Source organism: Globicephala melas, chromosome 3 (genome assembly GCF_963455315.2).
Source record: "Globicephala melas chromosome 3, mGloMel1.2, whole genome shotgun sequence".
NCBI lineage: Eukaryota > Metazoa > Chordata > Mammalia > Artiodactyla > Delphinidae > Globicephala > Globicephala melas.
Window position 1 is genome coordinate 110,605,747 of NC_083316.1, and position 18,279 is coordinate 110,624,025.

An 18,279-nucleotide genomic window follows, 5' to 3' on the forward strand; every position below is an offset into this window, starting at 1 on the left:
TTCTGGAGACTGGAAGTCAGAAATCAAGGTGTTGACATGGCCACACTCCCTCTGAAGGCTCTAGGGAAGGATTCTTTGTCACTTCTTCCTAGCTTCTGGTGATTGTCAGCAATCGTTGGTGTTCCTTGGCTTACAGACTCATCACCCCAATCTGTGCCTTCATTGAAGCATGCTGCTCTCCCTGTGTGTCTGTGTCCACATTTCTCTCTTCTCAAAAGGATCTCACTCATTGGATTAGGGCCCACCCTATTCCAGTATGATCTCATCTTAACTTAATTACACATCTGCCAAGACCATATCTCCAAGTAAGGTCACATTCACATGTTCTGGGTTAGGACTTCAACATATCTTTTTGGGAGACACAATTCAACCCATAGTACCAAGCTTATGTGAACATAGAGCACTTTCATCAATGTACCAGCTGGTAATATCTAGATATCCACAGAACACTCCCTAAAAGTGCCTTTTTAGAACCAATGACTCAGTGCCTCTCTTGCTTAGCACTAGGACAGAATCAGAGTGAAAAGTACATATAAAAAGCAATTTTTAAAATTTGCACTTTATTCAAGAAATGATTGTTGAGCAACTATAGGCCCTGGGCTAAGGCCTTGAGGACTCTGGGAGTGAATGAGGGGAGGGTCTCAGCTCTCAGGAACTGAATGACCTAATAGGAGCCCTTAACTCTCAAGTAAAGTAGGGTAAGCAAAACTCTTCAGAAAGAGAGTTGGAAGGGGTGAGGGAGAGGTGGAATTTCACAAAAGATGAGGGACAAAGAGCATGCAGGCTGCAGGAACAGTGAAGGCCAGAGGCAAGAAAGCTGGGCTACAATCTGGGAACTGTGACATCACTGGATGGGAGGACCACAGGGGGAAATAAAGCAGAGAGTGGGTCTGAGGCACACAGTGCATTCATGTCACCCTAATGATCTCCAACCCAACTGTGACTTAGCTCAGACTCCATTTCCACTGCTAATATTAGCCCCCTCATTTCTCACTCCACAGACCTATTCAAGAGTTTGCAAAAGTCACATAGCGTAAAGTTGCAATTGGTCATCCATTTGTTGCAATGAACTCTGGTTGGACCTGATATCTTGAGTCAGATGTAGTATTAAAACAAAACAACACAAAAAAGGAAAACATCTTGGGTTTTGTGGTCCAGAGGCTACCTCTGTAGACCTTTCCAGAATCTCCTGGGCTTGGTAAACTGGGTAGAAAAATTCAGAGTATTAATTATTTGCTCCTCTTTCAGTGCCAGATCAAGATAAGTGTATTTTGCTAGACAACAATGTCTTACTTGTGTTTGTAGGAATAATAGTTTATTGAAATATTCACAGTGCTTCAACTATTTTTATACCCATACACTGTTCTGGAGAAGATTAATTACCCTACTCTCATGCTCCTGTATAAGTCCAGCAACGAAGGTTCTTGAGTTCCTCTTGCCTTGTCATAGGGACTCAGGAGTTGACCAAGGAAAACTATTTGGCCCCGTGAGGAATGGCACTGTCAGTGTCTGTCCTGGATGGAGCCCAGTCAGGAAGCAGTCTGAAAGTATACAGTTGTGGTCACCTCATGAAGATGCCTGGCAGGTGGCTCTCAGGAAAAATACTAAGTCTGGATCATCCATGTGGCAGCTTTGCATGGGGAGATGGTGGCTCCGAACTGGAACTGAACTGCCTTCCACGCACTGGACCAAAGCAGTGAGAGTGGTCAGTACGTGTGGTGTGAATGGCAGGTTTAAAGAGGAGGAAATGTTTTCTGCTTTCCTTTGTCCTTGGACTGCTCAAGCTGAACAGTAGGTGACCACTGTTTTAAAGGAACCAGCCCCACTTGGCTGGTTTGCATCAGAGCTCCATTTCATCCCTAGCCTTGAGTTCCTTTTGGTCTGAAAGGGTGGTTTGTCTCATGATATCCACAGCTAGAACATTCTCTGTAATTATGAATTGTTTTACATTAACTAAAAGAGAATGTCTTTGATCACTAGAGTTTGTCAGTCTTGGATTGTTTCCATTGTGACATTCTTAAATTTTTTGTTTCAAAATATTAAAGTAACTCATGTTAGAGACCCTTTCAACATGAAAGGCTTGTAGTTGAGACATTACATATATTTTACTGTTTATAAAAAAAGTCATCTATACCAAAAAAAAAAAAAAAAAGATTAACAACCCTATTACCCAAGCCTGTGAATCTCAGACTTGAAAATACTCGGAACCCACTCTTCCTTCCTTCCTGCTCGGTTATAAGCACTGACATTAAGGCACTGGGCTATTTCAGGAATTTTCAAACACTCAGCCTTGCCAGAAACAAGCAAGAAACACATCAGTTCACAATAGGAAGAAAAAGGTTTATGTTATGTCAAGACAAATTTACCAGTACAAACCCAAGGCATATGCCAGTTGTGAAACATGCTGCTTCTACAGAGAAGGGGATTATGGATGATTAGAGCACAGCCTGACCATGCTTTGGCTCATCCTCAGACACTCAGTCTTCTAGGAATTGGGAGTCTCGGGTACAGTAAGGCCTTTTATGCCTTTGAACAAAAGTACATGTGGTTCTTTCATACCCTAGCCTTACTATTCAAAGACATTTCTAACACAAGGACAGTAATATTCCAAAACAGTTAAGTTTATATGTGATTCCATAACTCAAATTAATTCTAAACAATCACACTCAGGGGTAGTGAATGAATAGTATTCTAAACCAAAGTTCATGCCAACCTCTCTCCTAATGGCTATTTCTCTCCAGTTTACATGTCATCGCACTCACTGTGAACACACCTTTGAATAAGAAATATGCCTTCCCTGCCCCACCCACCTTCATCCAATTTCATTTGATTTTGATATCCAAATAATGCAGTTTACGCTATGGATGCAGTTCACAGGACACTGAGTCCAAAACCAGATGATGGCAAATGAGAATGAAAGCCAGAAAATTCATCCTATAGCTAGATAATCCAGATCCTTTGTATCCAGGATTCCAGCACCATGGACAGCAGCAAACAACCAGTTCTATTAACCCATCAGTACAGATAGTATGGAAAGTTTAGGTCTAGGAACACACTTTGGTAACATGGCCATTCTGTGTCTTCCACTGTGCTGCATAAAATAAGAACTAAATCGGGGGGAGGTTTTTAGATTTGAAAGTCAATATGGTATTTGCTCACTTTTAAAGATTGGCGCTCTTTTTGGAGACAATACCACAGAGAAGGAGACGTAATTAGGGCTAAAGCCAAAGGCCAGACTCTAGACCAAGAATTCACTTTGGTTTCTGACTTCATCCTCCCATCCCTGCAATAAAGGGCTGACTGGTGGTGATTTCCATAAATCATACAAAAGACACCCTCTCATGAGAGACCAGGTATTACTGAAAGCAAGTAAACTTCAATTTCCACTAAAAGATTTCAGAACTTACCACCCATATATATATTTACCTCAGTGATCAGAAAATGAATGTGCTACAGGAACTCTGGCAGGGAAAATAAAACACCATTGCATTGTTTTCAGAAGGGAAATTAATTGCTTATATCTATTTCAGCTTAACTAAAGTTGTAAAAATCTAATCAGAAATATTTTTCACAGTGGCACATGTTCCCAGATATTGAAATACCTCAAACCATAAACCATTTTTTATTTCTGAAGTGGTTTTCACTGGGTGGAACTAAATTATTACTTCAAACTTCACTCAAAAGATGAGGCCTCTCTGGAGAGACTGTAAACATTATCATGAATAAGCCAGTTCGCCAGATCCCATCTCTGATACTAGAAGGTAGAAGACGTAGTTCTCACAAGCAAACCTGGACTTTAGTTCCTGCAGTCCCTAGAGGCAAGTGCCACATAGCCAGCACCCAGAAAAGGCCACACGAAATGTCAAAGAACAGGCTGAGGTTCGTCTTAACTTCAACAAACTACATCCAAATGTCAACAATGAAAATGAAATGAGTATGAATGCATCTTCCCTACCTTCTCTTCTTGTGACTTCAAGGCGTCTGGATTTCTGCAAGAAAAGAAAGACTTGGTGTTTTCGAAGAATAATTCGTATGTAGAGATACTTGAAAATATCTCACCTGTTGTTAGACATTTATTCACAGAACGGTAAACAATCTCATAAGGACAAGACACTCAGCAATGTGGGGTTTATTAAACTCTCATACATACACACAACTGTACATGTAAACTACTTGTTGCTTTGTTGGCTTAAGCAAAAAATACTGTTAATCATGCAGTGTTTAATGAGCGGAGCCAACTCTCATGGTCTTCCTTATGTGGAAACTGGGCTGGTATCAATTGTTAGGGAAGACCTCGTTCCAAGTTGAATTCCCACCCTCCACCTAGACCGCAGGTGCTTGTAGGGCCTGGGGAAAACATAAGAAGACAGGGGCCAGAATCATATGAGCAGCAGTAGGTTGTGATTGCTGGTGCCATGGTGAAGACTACCATTGCTCCTGTGCAGGTTACTGGCGTGACCTGGTGACTGATTATGCTCATCAATAGTTTCCAAAGGGTGGGATATTATGGACAATTTGGATAGCCAGTCCATGCCACTGGACTGAATTAACCCCTTGGCTTTTCTAAATTCAATCTCATCTTCATGCGCTGTGCAAAGCAATAAGCAAAGTGTTTCAGAAATTACATAGGTAAAACAGAGTCCCTGCATTGAAGATATGCACAGTTGAATAGAAGGGTACAGAACATAAATTACTGAGAAATAAAGGGGTGATTTTGCCTTGATAAATACCAATATACTCACATTCAACTGAAAACATAAGAAAAAGTTTGTTTTTTTTTTTAAAGCACTTTGTAAATAGCACTGAAGAATGGGAAGGCTTTCAGACAGCAATAAGGGAAGGAGGGTGCACCAGGAAGAGAGAATGGCTTGAGAAAAGACAGGGTGGCAAAAAAGTACAGGGCATGGTCAGGAAGCAGGAAAAGACCCAGTGGGAAGTAATGGGGGGAAAGGCTGAAACATATGGCGGTTTCATAACTAATAAAAAGTATCTACAATCCACTATAAATGACCAGTTTAGGAATAAAAAGCCTAATCTTGAGAATAAGCTGAAAATCCATTCTAGCAATTGAAGAAAAGAAGATCAAACACCGAACTTGGGACAACTCAAAATCACAACCAAAAAGACCATTCAGCACCACTACTTTTTTTTTTTTTTTTTGTGGTACGCGGGCCTCTTGCTGCTGTGGCCTCTCCCATTGCAGAGCAGAGGCTCCGGACGCGCAGGCCCAGTGGCCACGGCTCACGGGCCCAGCCGCTCTGCGGCACGTGGTATCTTCCCGGACCGGGGCACGAACCCGTGTCCCCTGCATCGGCAGACAGACTCTCAACCCCTGCGCCACCAGGGAAGCCCCACCATCACTTTTTAAACAAATGATATTGTCTTTCATACCTTAACATTCTTGTCTAGCATTCTTATGGAGCCAGGTAGGGGAGGCAATATTAGAAAGGAAACTGAGGAGGCACTGAAAAGATTGTCCTGCCCAAATTACACTTTCTGACTGCCATCTCTGTAATGCGTCAAAAGCCCAAGTGGAGCTGATCTCCCTGTGCTATGCGGCTGCTTCCCACTAGCTATCTATTTTAAGTTTGGTAGTGTATATATGTCCATGCCACTCTCTCACTTTGTCACAAGGTTCACTTTGTTATAAAGCAGAAACTAACACACGACTGTAAAGCAATTATACTCCAATAAAGATGTAAAAAAAAAAAAAAAAAGCCCAAGTGGAGACCAATTGAAGATACATGTTATAGGGCAGCAGCACATCAGCACAGTACAATTAACCAAACAAGCTTCCAACGTGCTGGTTCCTCAGCAGCTCAGGGTTCAAAAGAGGGAGCTTGGGCAGTAGTAACTATAATGAGAGATACGAAAGCCAGGAAGCCCATCATGCACCGAGTAAACCCAGCTCCTCCCACACTGCTCCTCAGCTCTCTGCTCCAGGGGCTGGCACCTCCACCCTTGGAAATAACTAGTATTTGTTATATGTGATGGCAACTGATTCATATATATTGATGTAACCGACCACATGACTAAATTTCTTATTGCTTGTAATACGTTTCCCAATGATTCTTTTGGGCTCTCCATTTGTATATTTATACAATCTGCATATAGCAGTGATTTTCTTTCTTTCTCCCAGTTTCTAGGTCTACAGCTGCTTTCTCTAGCCTTATTCTTTTTTTTTTTTAACATCTTTATTGAAGTATAATTGCTTTACAATGGTGTGTTAGTTTCTGCTTTATAACAAAGTGAATCAGTTATACATATACATAACTCCCCATATCCCCTCCCTCTTGCATCTCCCTCCCACCCTCCCCATCCCACCCCTCTAGGGGGACAAAAAGCACCGAGCTGACCTCCCTGTGCTATGCAGCTGCTTCCCACTATCTATTTTACATTTGGAAGTGTGTATATGTCAGTGCTACTCTCTCACTTCCTCCCAGCTTTCCCTACCCCTCCCTGTGTCCTCAAGTTCATTCTCTACCTCTGTGTCTTTATTCCTGTCCTGCCCCTAGGTTCTTCAGAACCATTTTCTTTTTTTTCAGATTCTATATATATATGTGTGTTAGCATACAGTATTTGTTTTTCTCTTTCTGACTTACTTCACTCGGTATGACAGTCTCTACGTCCATCCACCTCACTGCAAATAACTCAATTTCGTTTCTTTTTATGGCTGAGTAATATTGCATTGTATATATGTGCCACATCTTCTTTATCCATTCATCTGATGATGGACACTTAGGTTGCTTCCATGTCCTGGCTATTGTAATAGAGCTGCAATGAACATTGTGGTACATGACTCTTTTTGAATTATGGTTTTCTCAGGGTATATGCCCAGTAGTGGGATTGCTGGGTCATATGGTAGTTCCATTTGCAGTTTTTTAAGGAACCTCCATGCTGTTCTCCATAGTAGCTGTATCAGTTTACATTCCCACCAACAGAGCAAGAGGGTTCCCTTTTCTCCACACCCTCTCCAGCATTTATTGTTTGTAGATTTTTTGATGATGACCATTCTGACCAGTGTGAGGTGATAGCTCATTGTAGTTTTGATTTGCATTTCTCTAATGATTAGTGATGTTGAGCATCCTTGCATGTGTTTGTTGGCAACCTGTATATCTTCTTTGGAGAAATGTCTGTTTAGGTCTTCTGCCCATTTTTGGATTGTTCGTTTTTTTGATATTGAGCTGCATGAGCTGCTCTTATATTCTGGAGATTAATCCTCTGTCAGTTGCTTCATTTGCAAATATTTTCTCCCATTCTGAGGGTTGTCTTTTCAACTTGTTTATAGTTTCCTTTGATGTGCAAAAGATTTTAAGTGTCATTAGGTCGCATTTGTTTATTTTTGTTTTTATTTCCATTTCTCTAGGAGGTAGGTCAAAAAGGATGTTGCTGTGATATATGTCATAGAGTGTTCTGCCTATGTTTTCCTCTAAGAGTTTGATAGTGTCTGGCCTTACATTCAGGTCTTTAATCCATTTTGAGTTTATTTTTGTGTATGGTGTTAGGGAGTGTTCTAATTTCATTCTTTAAAATGTAGCTGTCCAGTTCACGCAGCACCACTTACTGAAGAGGCTGTCTTTTCTCCATTGTATATTCTTGCCTTCTTTATAAAAAAAATAAGGTGACCATATGTACGTGGGTTTATCTCTGGGCTTTCTATCCTGTTCCATTGATCTATATTTCTGTTTTCATGCCAGTACCATACTGTCTTGATAACTGTAGCTTTGTAATATAGCCTGAAGTCAGGGAGCTTGATTCTTCCAGCTCTGTTTTTCGTTCTCAAGATTGCTTTGGCTATTCGGGGTCTTTTGTGTTTCCATACAAATTGTGAAATTTTTTGTTCTAGTTCTGAAGAAAAAGCCATTGGTAGTTTGATAGGGATTGCATGGAAACTGTAGATTGCTTTGGGTAGTATAGTCATTTTCACAATGTTGATTCTTCCAACCCAAGAACATGGTATATCTCTCCATCTGCTTGTATCATCTTTAATTTCTTCCATCAGTGTCTTATAGTTTTCTGCATACAGGTCTTTTGTCTCCTTAGGTAGGTTTATTCCTTGGTATTTTATTCTTTTTGCTGAAATGGTAAATGGGTGTGTTTCCTTAATTTCTCTTTCAGATTTTTCATCATTAGTGTATAGGAATGCAAGAGATTTCTGTGCATTAATTTTGTATCCTGCTACTTTACCAAATTCATTGCTTCGCTCTAGTAGTTTTCTGGTAGCATCTTTAGGATTCTCTACGTATAGTATCATGTCATCTGCAAAGAGTGACAGTTTACTTCTTCTTTTCTGATTTGGACTCCTTTTATTTCTTTTTCTTCTCTGATTGCTGTGGCTAAAACTTCCAAAACTGTGTTGAATAATAGTGGTGAGAGTGGATAACCTTGTCTTGTCCCTGATCTTAGAGGAAATACTTTCAGTTTTTCACCATTGAGAACGATGTTGGCTGTAGGTTTGTCCTATATGGCCTTTACTAAGTTGAGTTAAGTTCAGTCTACACCTACTTTCTGGAGGGTTTTTATCCTAAATGGGTGTCGAATTCTGTTGAAAGCTTTTTCTGAATTTATTGAGATGATCATATGGTTTTTCTCCTTCAATTTGTTAATATGCTGTATCACATTGATTGACTTGTGTATATTGAAGAATCTTTGCATTCCTGGGATAAACCCCACTTAATCATGGTGTATGATCCTTTTAATGTGCTGTTGGATTCTGTTTGCTAGCATTTTTTGGAGGATTTTTGCATCTATGTTCATCAGTGATATTGGCCTGTAGTTTTCTTTCTTTATGACATCTTTGTCTGGTTTTGGTATCAGGGTAATTGTGCCCTTGCAGAATGAGTTTGGGAGTGTTCCTCCCTCTGCTATATTTTGGAAGAGTTTGAGAAGGATAGCCGTTAGCTCTTCTCTAAACATTTGATAGAATTCGCCTGTGAAGCCATCTGGTCCTGGGCTTTTGTTTGTTGGAAGATTTTCAATCACAGTCTCATTTTCAGTGCTTGTTATTCGTCTGTTCATATTTTCTATTTCTTCCTGGTTCCGTCTTGGAAAATTGTGCTTTTCTAAGAATTTGTCCATTTCTTCCAGGTTGTCCATTTTATTGGCATAAATTTGCTTGTAGTAATCTCTCACGATCCTTCATATTTCTGCAGTGTTAGTTGTTACTTCTCCTTTTTCATTTCTAATTCTATTCTTCTTTTTTTTCTTGATGAGTGTGGCTAATGGTTTAACAATTTTGTTTATCCTCCTCAAAGAACCAGCTTTTAATTTTATTGATCTTTACTACTGTTTCCTTTATTTCTTTTTCATTTATTTCTGATCTGATCTTTATGATTTCTTTCCTTCTGCTAACTTTGCGGTTTCTTTTGTTCTTCTTTCTCTAATTGCTTTACGTGGCAGGTTATGTTGTTTATTTGAGATTTTTCTTGTTTCTTGATGTAGGATTGTATTGTTATAAACTTCCCTCTTAGAACTGCTTTTGCTGCATCCCATAGGTTTTGGGTCATCGTGTTTTCATTGTCATTTGTTTCTAGGTATTTTTTAATTTCCTCTTTGACTTCTTCAGTGATCTCTTGGTTATTTAGTAGTGTATTGTTTAGACTCCATGTGTTTGAATTTTTCCAGATTTTTTTCCAGTAATTGATATCTAGTCTCATAGCGTTGTGGTCAGAAAAGATACTTGATACAATTTCAATTTTCTTAAATTTACCAAGGCTTGATTTGTGACCAATGATATGATCTATCCTGGAGAATGTTCCATGAGCACTTGAGAAGAAAGTGTATCCTGTTGTTTTTGGATGGAAAGTCCTATAAATATCAATTAAGTCCATCTTGTTTAATATATCAATTAAAGCTTGTATTTTCTTATTTATTTTCATTTTGGATGATCTGTGGGGTGAAAGCAGGGTGTTAAAGCCTCGTACTATTACTGTCGGTTTCCCCTTTTATGGTTGTTAGCATTTGCCTTATGTATTGAGGTGCTCCTATGTTGGGTGCATAAATATTTACAATTGTCATATCTTCTTTTTGGTTTGATAGCTTGATCATTATGTAGTGTCCTTCTTTGTCTCTTGTAATAATCTTTATTTTAAAGTCTATTTTGTCTGATATGAGAATTGTTACACCAGCTTTCCTTTGATTTCCATTTGCATGGAATATCTTTTTCCATCCCCTGACTTTCAATCTGTATGTGTCCCTAGGTCTGAAGTGGGTCTCTTGTAGACAGCATATATACGGGTCTTGTTTTTGTATCCATTCAGCTAGTCTGTGTCTTTTGGTTGGAGCATGTAATCCATTTACATTTAAGGTAGTTATTGATATGTATGTTCCTATTACCATTTTCTTAATTGTTTTAGGTTTGTTATTGTAGGTCTTTTCCTTCTCGTGTTTCCTGTCTAGAAAAGTTCCTTTAGCATTTATTATAGAGCTGGTTTCATGTTGCTGAATTCTCTTAGCTTTTGCTTGTCTGTATAGGTTTTAATTTCTCCATTGAGTCTGAATGAGATCCTTTCCTGGTAGAGTAATCTTGGTTTTAAGTTTTTCCCTTTCATCACTTTAAAATGTCCTGCCTCTCCCCTCTGGCTTGCAGAGTTTCTGCTGAAAGATCAGCTGTTAACCTTATAGGGATTCCCTTGTATGTTATTTTTTGCTTTTCCCTCACTGCTTTTAATATTTTTCTTTGTATTTAATGTTTGATAGGTTGATTAATATGTGTCTTGGCATGTTTCTCCTTGGATTTATCCTGCATGGGACTCTCTGCACTTCCTGGACTTGATTGACTATTTCCTTTCCCATATTAGGGAGTTTTCAACTATAATCTCTTCAAATATTTTCTCAGTCCCTTTCTTTTTCTCTTCTTCTTCTGGGACCCCTATAATTCGACTGTTGGTGCATTTAATGTTGTCCCAGAAGTCTCTGTCCTCAATTCTTTTCATTCTTTTTTCTTTATTCTGCTCTGCAGTAGTTATTTCCACTATTTTATCTTCCAGGTCACTTATCCGTTCTTCTGCCTCAGTTATTCTGCTATTGATCCCTTGTAGAGAATTTTTTATTTCATTTATTGTGTTGTTCTTCACTGTTTGTTTGCTCTTTAGTTCTTCTAGGTCCTTGTTAAACATTTCTTGTGTTTTCTCCATTCTATTTCCAAGATTTTGGATCATCTTTACTATCATTATTCTGAATTCTTTTTCAGGTAGACTGCCTATTTCCTCTATATTTGTTAGGTCTTGTGGGTTTTTATCTTGCTCCTTCATCTGGTGTGTGTTTCTGTGTCTTCCTATTTTGCTTAACTTACTGTGTTTGGGGTCACCTTTTCGCAGGCTGCAGGTTCATAGTTCCTGTTGTTTTTGGTGTCTGCCCCCAGTGGGTAAGGTTGGTTCAGTGGGTTGTGTAGGCTTCTTGATGGAGCGACTGGTGCCTGTGTTCTGGTGGCTGGGGCTGGATCTTGTCTTTCTGGTGGGCAGGTCCACGTCTGGTGGTGTGTTTTGGGTTGTCTGTGGACTTATTATGATTTTAGGCAGCCTCTCTGCTAATGGGTGGGGTTGTGTTCCTGTCTTGCCAGTTGTTTGGCACAGTGTGCCCAGCCCTGTAGCTTGCTGGTTGCTGAGTGGAGCTGGCTGTTAGCGTTGAGATGGAGATCTCTGTGAGAGCTTTTGCCATTTGATATTATGTGGGGTGGTCTCTGGTGGACCAATGTCCTGAACTGGGCTCTCCCACCTCAGAGGCTCTGACCTCACACCTGGCTGAAGAACCAAGACCCTGTCAGCCACTCAGCTCTGAAGGAAAGAGAGAAAGAAAGGAAAGAAAGAAAAAATAAAATAAAAAGTTATTATAACAAAAAATAAAAAAATATTAAAAATAAAAAAGTAATAAGAAAGAAAGAACAGCCAAACCAAAAACCAAATCCACCAGTGATAACAAGCACTAAAAACTATACAAAGAAAAAAACAAATGGACAGACAGAATGCTAGGACAAATGGTAAAAGCAAAGCTATGCAGACAAAATTACACAAAGAAGCATACACATACACACTCACAAAAAGAGAAAAAGGAAAACATATATTTTTTTAAAAAAAGGAAGAGAGCAACCAAATCAATAAACAAATCTACCAATGATAATAAGCTCTAAATATGAAACTAAAATAAACATAAAACCAGAAACAAATTAGGTGCAGAAAGCAAACCCAAAGTCTACAGTTGCTCCCAAAGTCTACCACTTCAATTTTGGGATGATTCATTGTCTATTCAGGTATTCTACAGATGCAGGGTACGTCAACTTGATTGTGGAGATTTAATCCACTGCTCCTGAGGCTGCTGGGAGAGATTTCCCTTTCTCTTCTTTGTTCTCACAGCTCCCAGGGGCTCAGCTTTGGATTTGGCCCCGCCTCTGCGTGTACGTCGCCGGAGGGCGTCTGTTCTTCGCTCAGACAGGACGGAGTTAAAGGAGCCACTGATTGGGGGCTCTGGCTCACTCAGGCTGGGGGGAGGGAGGGGTGCGTATGTGGGCGAGCCTGCGGCGGCAGAGGCCAGCGTGACGTTGCACCAGCCTGAGGCGCGCCTTGCATTCTCCCGGGGAAGTTGTCCCTGAATCCCGGGACCCTGGTGGTGGCGGGCTGCACAGGCTCCCCGGAAAGGGGTTGTGGATAGTAACCTGTGCTCGCACACAGGCTTCTTGGTGGCAGCAGCAGCAGCCTTAGCGTCCCATGCCCGTCTCTGGGGTCCGCGCTGATAGTCGCAGCTGGCTTCCGTCTCTGGAGCTCATTTAGGCGGTGCTCTTAATCCCCTCTCCTCGCGCACCAGAAAATGAAGAGGGAAGTAAAAAGTCTCTTGGCTCTTTGGTAGCTCCAGACTTTTTCCCCAACTCCCTCCTGGCTAGCTGTGGCGCACTAGCCCCCTTTGGGCTGTGTTCACATAGCCAACCCCAGTCCTCTGCCTGCGATCTGACCTCCGAAGCCAGAGCCTCAGCTCCCTGCCCCCACCTGCCCCAGCGGGTGAGCAGACAAGCCTCTCAGGCTGGTGAGTGCTGGTCGGCACCGATCCTCTGTGCGGGAATCTCTCCGCTTTGCCCTCTGCACCCCTGTTGCTGCGCTCTCCTCCCTGGCTCTGAAGCTTCCCCCCCACCGCCCACCCCCCATCTCCACCAGTGAAGGGGCTTCCTAGTGTGTGGAAACTTTTCCTCCTTCACAGCTCTCTCCCAGAGGTGCAGGTCCTGTCCCTATTCTTTAGTCTTTAGTTTTTGCTTTTCTCTTTTGCCCTACCCAGGTACGTGGGGAGTTTCTTGCCTTTTGGGAAGTCTGAGGTCCTCTGCCAGCGTTCAGTAGGTGTTCTGTAGGAGTTGTTCCACATGTTGATGTATTTCTGTTATTACTGTGGGAAGGAAGGTGATCTCCACGTCTTACTCCTCTGCCATCTTGAAGGTCCCTTGGTCTATCTTATTCTTTTTTTACATCTTTATTGGAGTATAATTGCTTTACAATGGTGTGTTAGTTTCTGCCTTGTAAGAAAGTAAATCAGTTATACATAGTCTTATTCTTTTAGCTAATTCCTCCACCTAATGTTAAGTGTTGTAAACATAGTCGGTATCCTACTCTTCTTTCTGATTTTAAGAAGAAAACCTGTAGTGTTTCCCAATAAGTAAAATGCTGGCTCTTGGCCCAAAGGATGTTTATTATATTAGTGAGATCTATGCATATTTTATAGAGTTTTTAAAATAAATGTATGTTCCAGCTTGTCCCCTGACTTGTTTATATATTGGCTGTTTCCTTCCACTGGAATGTGAGCTGGGATAGTGCCAGTATCTTTTTCATGCTGGCATCCTCAGTGTTATTTATAATAGCACAGATGTTCAATACATATTTGGTGAATGAAAATAAAATAAATGTGTGTTGAATTTTATGAAATACTTTTTCTGCATTTATGGAGGTGATTCTATGATGTTTTTCTCCTCAGCTCTATTAATGTGATAGCTTATTTAGTAGATTTCATAGTATTCAATTATCCCTGTATTTCTGGAATAAGTTTTTGCTAATCATGGTGCATTTTTAAAAATATGCTGCTGGATTCTATTTGCTATGATTTTAAATACATTTTTGAATTAATATTCATAAATGAGATTGGTCCATAATTTTTAGGTGTCATTTTTCTCAGTTTTAGGAATAAAATTATACCAGTTTCATACAATGGATTTGGAAGTTTTCCTCATATTATGCACTGAAATAGTTAAAATAAAAGTCCGATTATCTGATTTTAGTTGAAAATGAAGTTTCTGCAACTTCATTTCTCAGATATTTATTAAAATGGGAGGAAGTAGAGGGTCAGAGAGGTTAAAATTTGTCTAAGTTTTCACATTTTGGTCAGTGGCCAGCTGGGACTTAAATTCTAAAGTCTAATCCCAAAGCTGATGCACATAACAACATTCTATGTATTTAATTAATAAAAATAGTGTAAAAATTAGATGAGATAGACTTCTGCTTCAGGCTGTGAAAGAATAGCTTGTATTAGACCAATCCTTCTGTTAAGAATAACTATAAAAGTTGGATAAATAACCCTCCAAAGTTTTTGTAGGCATCTGAGAGCAACAAAGGCAGACAGAACTTAGCCAATATTTGGAGAGAAGAGGAGGCTTTTGAGGTGAGCCCCATATTTACTGCCAGAGTTTCCCTTTGGGGCATTTATGGTTTTACACAGAAGCCAAACAAAAGTAATGTTCTGGAGCTTAAAGTAGCCTTACTGAGTTGGGAGATACCTAAGTTGGGGCTACAAAAGCAACCAGAACTTGAGGGTCTACAATCCTAGAAAAGGGAATCAGAAAGAAGTGAGCCCAATATTCTTCACACAGCTTCCTCTTGAGTTAAATTATTATACTTAAGCTGTACATATAAAGAGCAAGAGGTTGAGAAGCAAAAAATTAGCCTCAAACAGCTAAGAAACTAAGCACAGATTTTGACAGCATCATGGTGCTAGGAAGACAAAAATTAAGCTTTCAAAGGAAGAGTGCTACTAGTAAATGCAGCTGACTTTCAGTTAAGATCATATATTCTCAAAGAATTTCTATTCCTGGGTAGATCAAGATGATCTGCCAGTATTCTATATCTAACAAATAAAAGTAAATCTTCGCTGAAAGACAATAAAGTAGTCTACAGAGTTTACAATTTTTCATATTTTTTACCTAAAAAAATAAATTGTTAGTTATTTCTCCAGAAAAAAAATGGGGGGGGGGGAGTTATTCAGGATCAGCAGATAAGTGAAATTCAGAGTCTACAACCATGATGAGCCATCTACAAGTCCCCACATGGCAAAGGAAGGAAAACTCTTTTATAGAGGGGAAAGAAAAATGGGAGGGCTATAGTAAACACAGAGTTCATGGCTTTTTATTAGGTGAGTTGTTGCCAGGAAATAAAAGGAGTCTCTTCTTTCTTTTGGGTTCTGCAATTGTCACAGGGTGTCAGAGCTCCCCATTCTGGTCTCCCAGCTGTATTTAATTGAGGTTTCTGTTTATTCATTTTTTCTTTCTTTTTTTTTTTTTTTTTTACAATATATAATGTCTAGCATCCAATCCAAAATTACTAGGCAGGGTGGGAAACAGGATCAAATGACTAAAATCCAATAAAACAGACAGCATGAACTGATCCACAGGTTATCCAGATTTTAGAATTATCAGACACAAGCTGTAGAATAATTATGATAATATGTTCAGGAAAATAGAAGAAAAGATGCTGAATTTCACCATAAAATTTGAATTAAAATAAGAATCAAATGGAAATTCTGGAACTGAAAATTAAATAACTGAAAAATTCAGTAGATGAATATAATAGAAGATTAAAGACAACTAAAGAGAGGGTTAATAAGATGGAGTTTAGGTCAGTAGAAAATAATAAGACTGAAGATCTTAAAAGAAAAAATAAAGAATAAAAAATACAGTAGAGTATGAGAGACATTATGGGGTATGGTGAAAAGTTCTAACAAGCATGTAATTGAAGTTTCAGAGGAAATTAGGCAGAATCAATATTTGAAGAGATACTGCTTGAAAAATTTCAAAATCGATGGAAATCATCAAGCCAGAGATTTAAGAATCTCTACAAACCCTAAGCAAGATAAATACAGTGAAAATCATCACTAGGTACTCATGGAAATATAGTTGAATATTCAAAGAGAAAAATAAAAATCTTTAAAACAGCCAGAGGGTGGGTGGTGGAGGTGGAAAGGACATATAACTTACAAAGGAGTAACAATAAGATTTGATAGCCAACTTTTCAGGAGAAAATAATGGAACCAGAAGACAATGGAATGACATCTTTAAAATTCTGAAAAAACTTAGAATTCTATATCCAGTGAAAATATGGATATTCATAAGCTAAAATAAAGCTATATCTAGACAGGCAAAAACTGAGTGAATACATTGCTAGCAGATTAATGCTAAGAGCAATACAAGACAACACTCTCAACAAAAGGAAAGTTTTTCAGATGAATGCATAGTTATGCAAGAAGGAATAAAGAGTACCAGAAAGTGTTAAAAATGAATAAATCTAATTTTGCCTGCTTAACACAACAACAATAATGCCCTCTAAGGTAATGCTATTTGTAGAACAAAAATGTATGACAATTTGATCACAAACGCTCAGGAAGTCAAATGGAATTTAAGTATTACAATCCTATTACTATCCAAAATATGGTAAAAGTAGTGCTATAAGGTCAAAGGACTGGGATCACAAAAAACTAATCCAAAAACGACAAGAAAGAGTAGGGGAAAAAAGAATAAAGAAGAGAGAATAATATGTTAGATTTATAGTGAGAAAAGGGCAATTTAACAGGAATAAATAGCAATTCTAAACTTGTACATGCCTAACTACATAGCCTAAACGCATAAAATCAAAACTAAAAGAAGAAATCCACAGTGACAAATTCACAATAATGATTGGAGAATTTAAGAAACCTGTTACTAAATGATAGAATAAATAAAGGAAAAATTAGTAAGGATGTAGAATATTTGACCCTCATGATTAACAAACTTCACCTAGTTGATGTACATCAAACACTGTACCAACAACTGCATACTACATATTCATTTCAAGTGTCCATTCAACATTTATAAAAATTGACCATATTCTGAGCCACTGGGAAGTTTCAACAAATTTCAAATTATCAAAACCATATAGACAACATAAAAGTTTTCTGACTACAGTGAAATTAAATTAGAAATCAGTAACAGAAGATATGGAGAAAAATCTCCAAACACTTGACTCATGGATTTGGAAGTATATTGCATAATTTCCAAGAGAAACATCACAAAGGAAATAAGAAGACACAAAGGAAATCTGAATGACAATTGAATTATAGCATTTTAAAAATTATGGGATGTGGCTAAAGCAGTGCTTAGAGAAAAATTATAGCCTCAAGTACCTATGTTAGAGAAAAAAGGGGGAGGCTTCCCTGGTGGCGCAGTGGTTGAGCGTCCGCCTGCCAATGCAGGGGACACGGGTTCGTGCCCCAGTCTGGGAAGATCCCACATGCCGCGGAGTGGCTAGGCCTGTGAGCCATGGCCGCTGAGCCTGCACGTCCGGAGCCTGTGCTCCGCAATGGGAGAGGCCACAACAGTGAGAGGCCCTCATACAGCAAAAAAAAAAAGGAAAAAAAAGAAAAAAAGGGGGGGGCTAGAAATTGATGACCTTAGCATCTATCTATAAAAGCTAGAAAAGGCCAATGTAAGCCCACAAAAAATAGGAGGAAAGAAATATAATAGGAGCAGAAATCAATGAAACAGAGGAAAATAATCATACCATGAAAAAATAAGACCAAAATTTAGTTCTTTGAAAAAAATTAATAAAATTGATCCCTAAGAAGGCTGATCAAGAAAAAAGAGAAAAGGTATACATAATGTGAAGTCAAGCAAGATATCACACGTATCCAGTTTCTGGGGTTATGACAAAGGTGTCAGTGCAGTACAATGGAAAAGAATGGCTTTGTAACAGAGCTCGATCCATTGGATATCCATACAGAAAACAATGACCTCCTACCTTATACAGAAAATTCATTTCCAGATGGACTGTAGATCTAGATGTGAAATGTAAAACAATAAAGTTTCTAGAAGATACCATAAGAGAATATCTTCATGACCTTTAAGTAAGCAAAAATTTCTTAAATGGGATGTGAAAGGCAGCACCATAAAGGAAAAGAATGATATATTGGACTTTTTTAAAAAATGAAGACTTCTGTTCATTAAAAGATACAATTGAGACAGTGAAAAGCTGAGCCCCATTAAGGGAATATATTTGCAATATTAAT

General features: G+C 39.0%; 1 protein-coding gene across 1 annotated transcript in view; it reads right to left on the minus strand.

Moving 5' to 3' along the window:
- The window catches only part of FSTL4 (follistatin like 4), a 495,703-nt gene that overhangs the window by 389,095 nt on the left and 88,329 nt on the right, over positions 1 to 18,279 (minus strand). Inside the window, exon 3 of the mRNA XM_060296220.2 lies at positions 3,956 to 3,989. Coding sequence (XP_060152203.1) covers positions 3,956 to 3,989 — 34 coding nt within the window. The remainder of the gene's footprint in view (positions 1 to 3,955; positions 3,990 to 18,279) is intronic.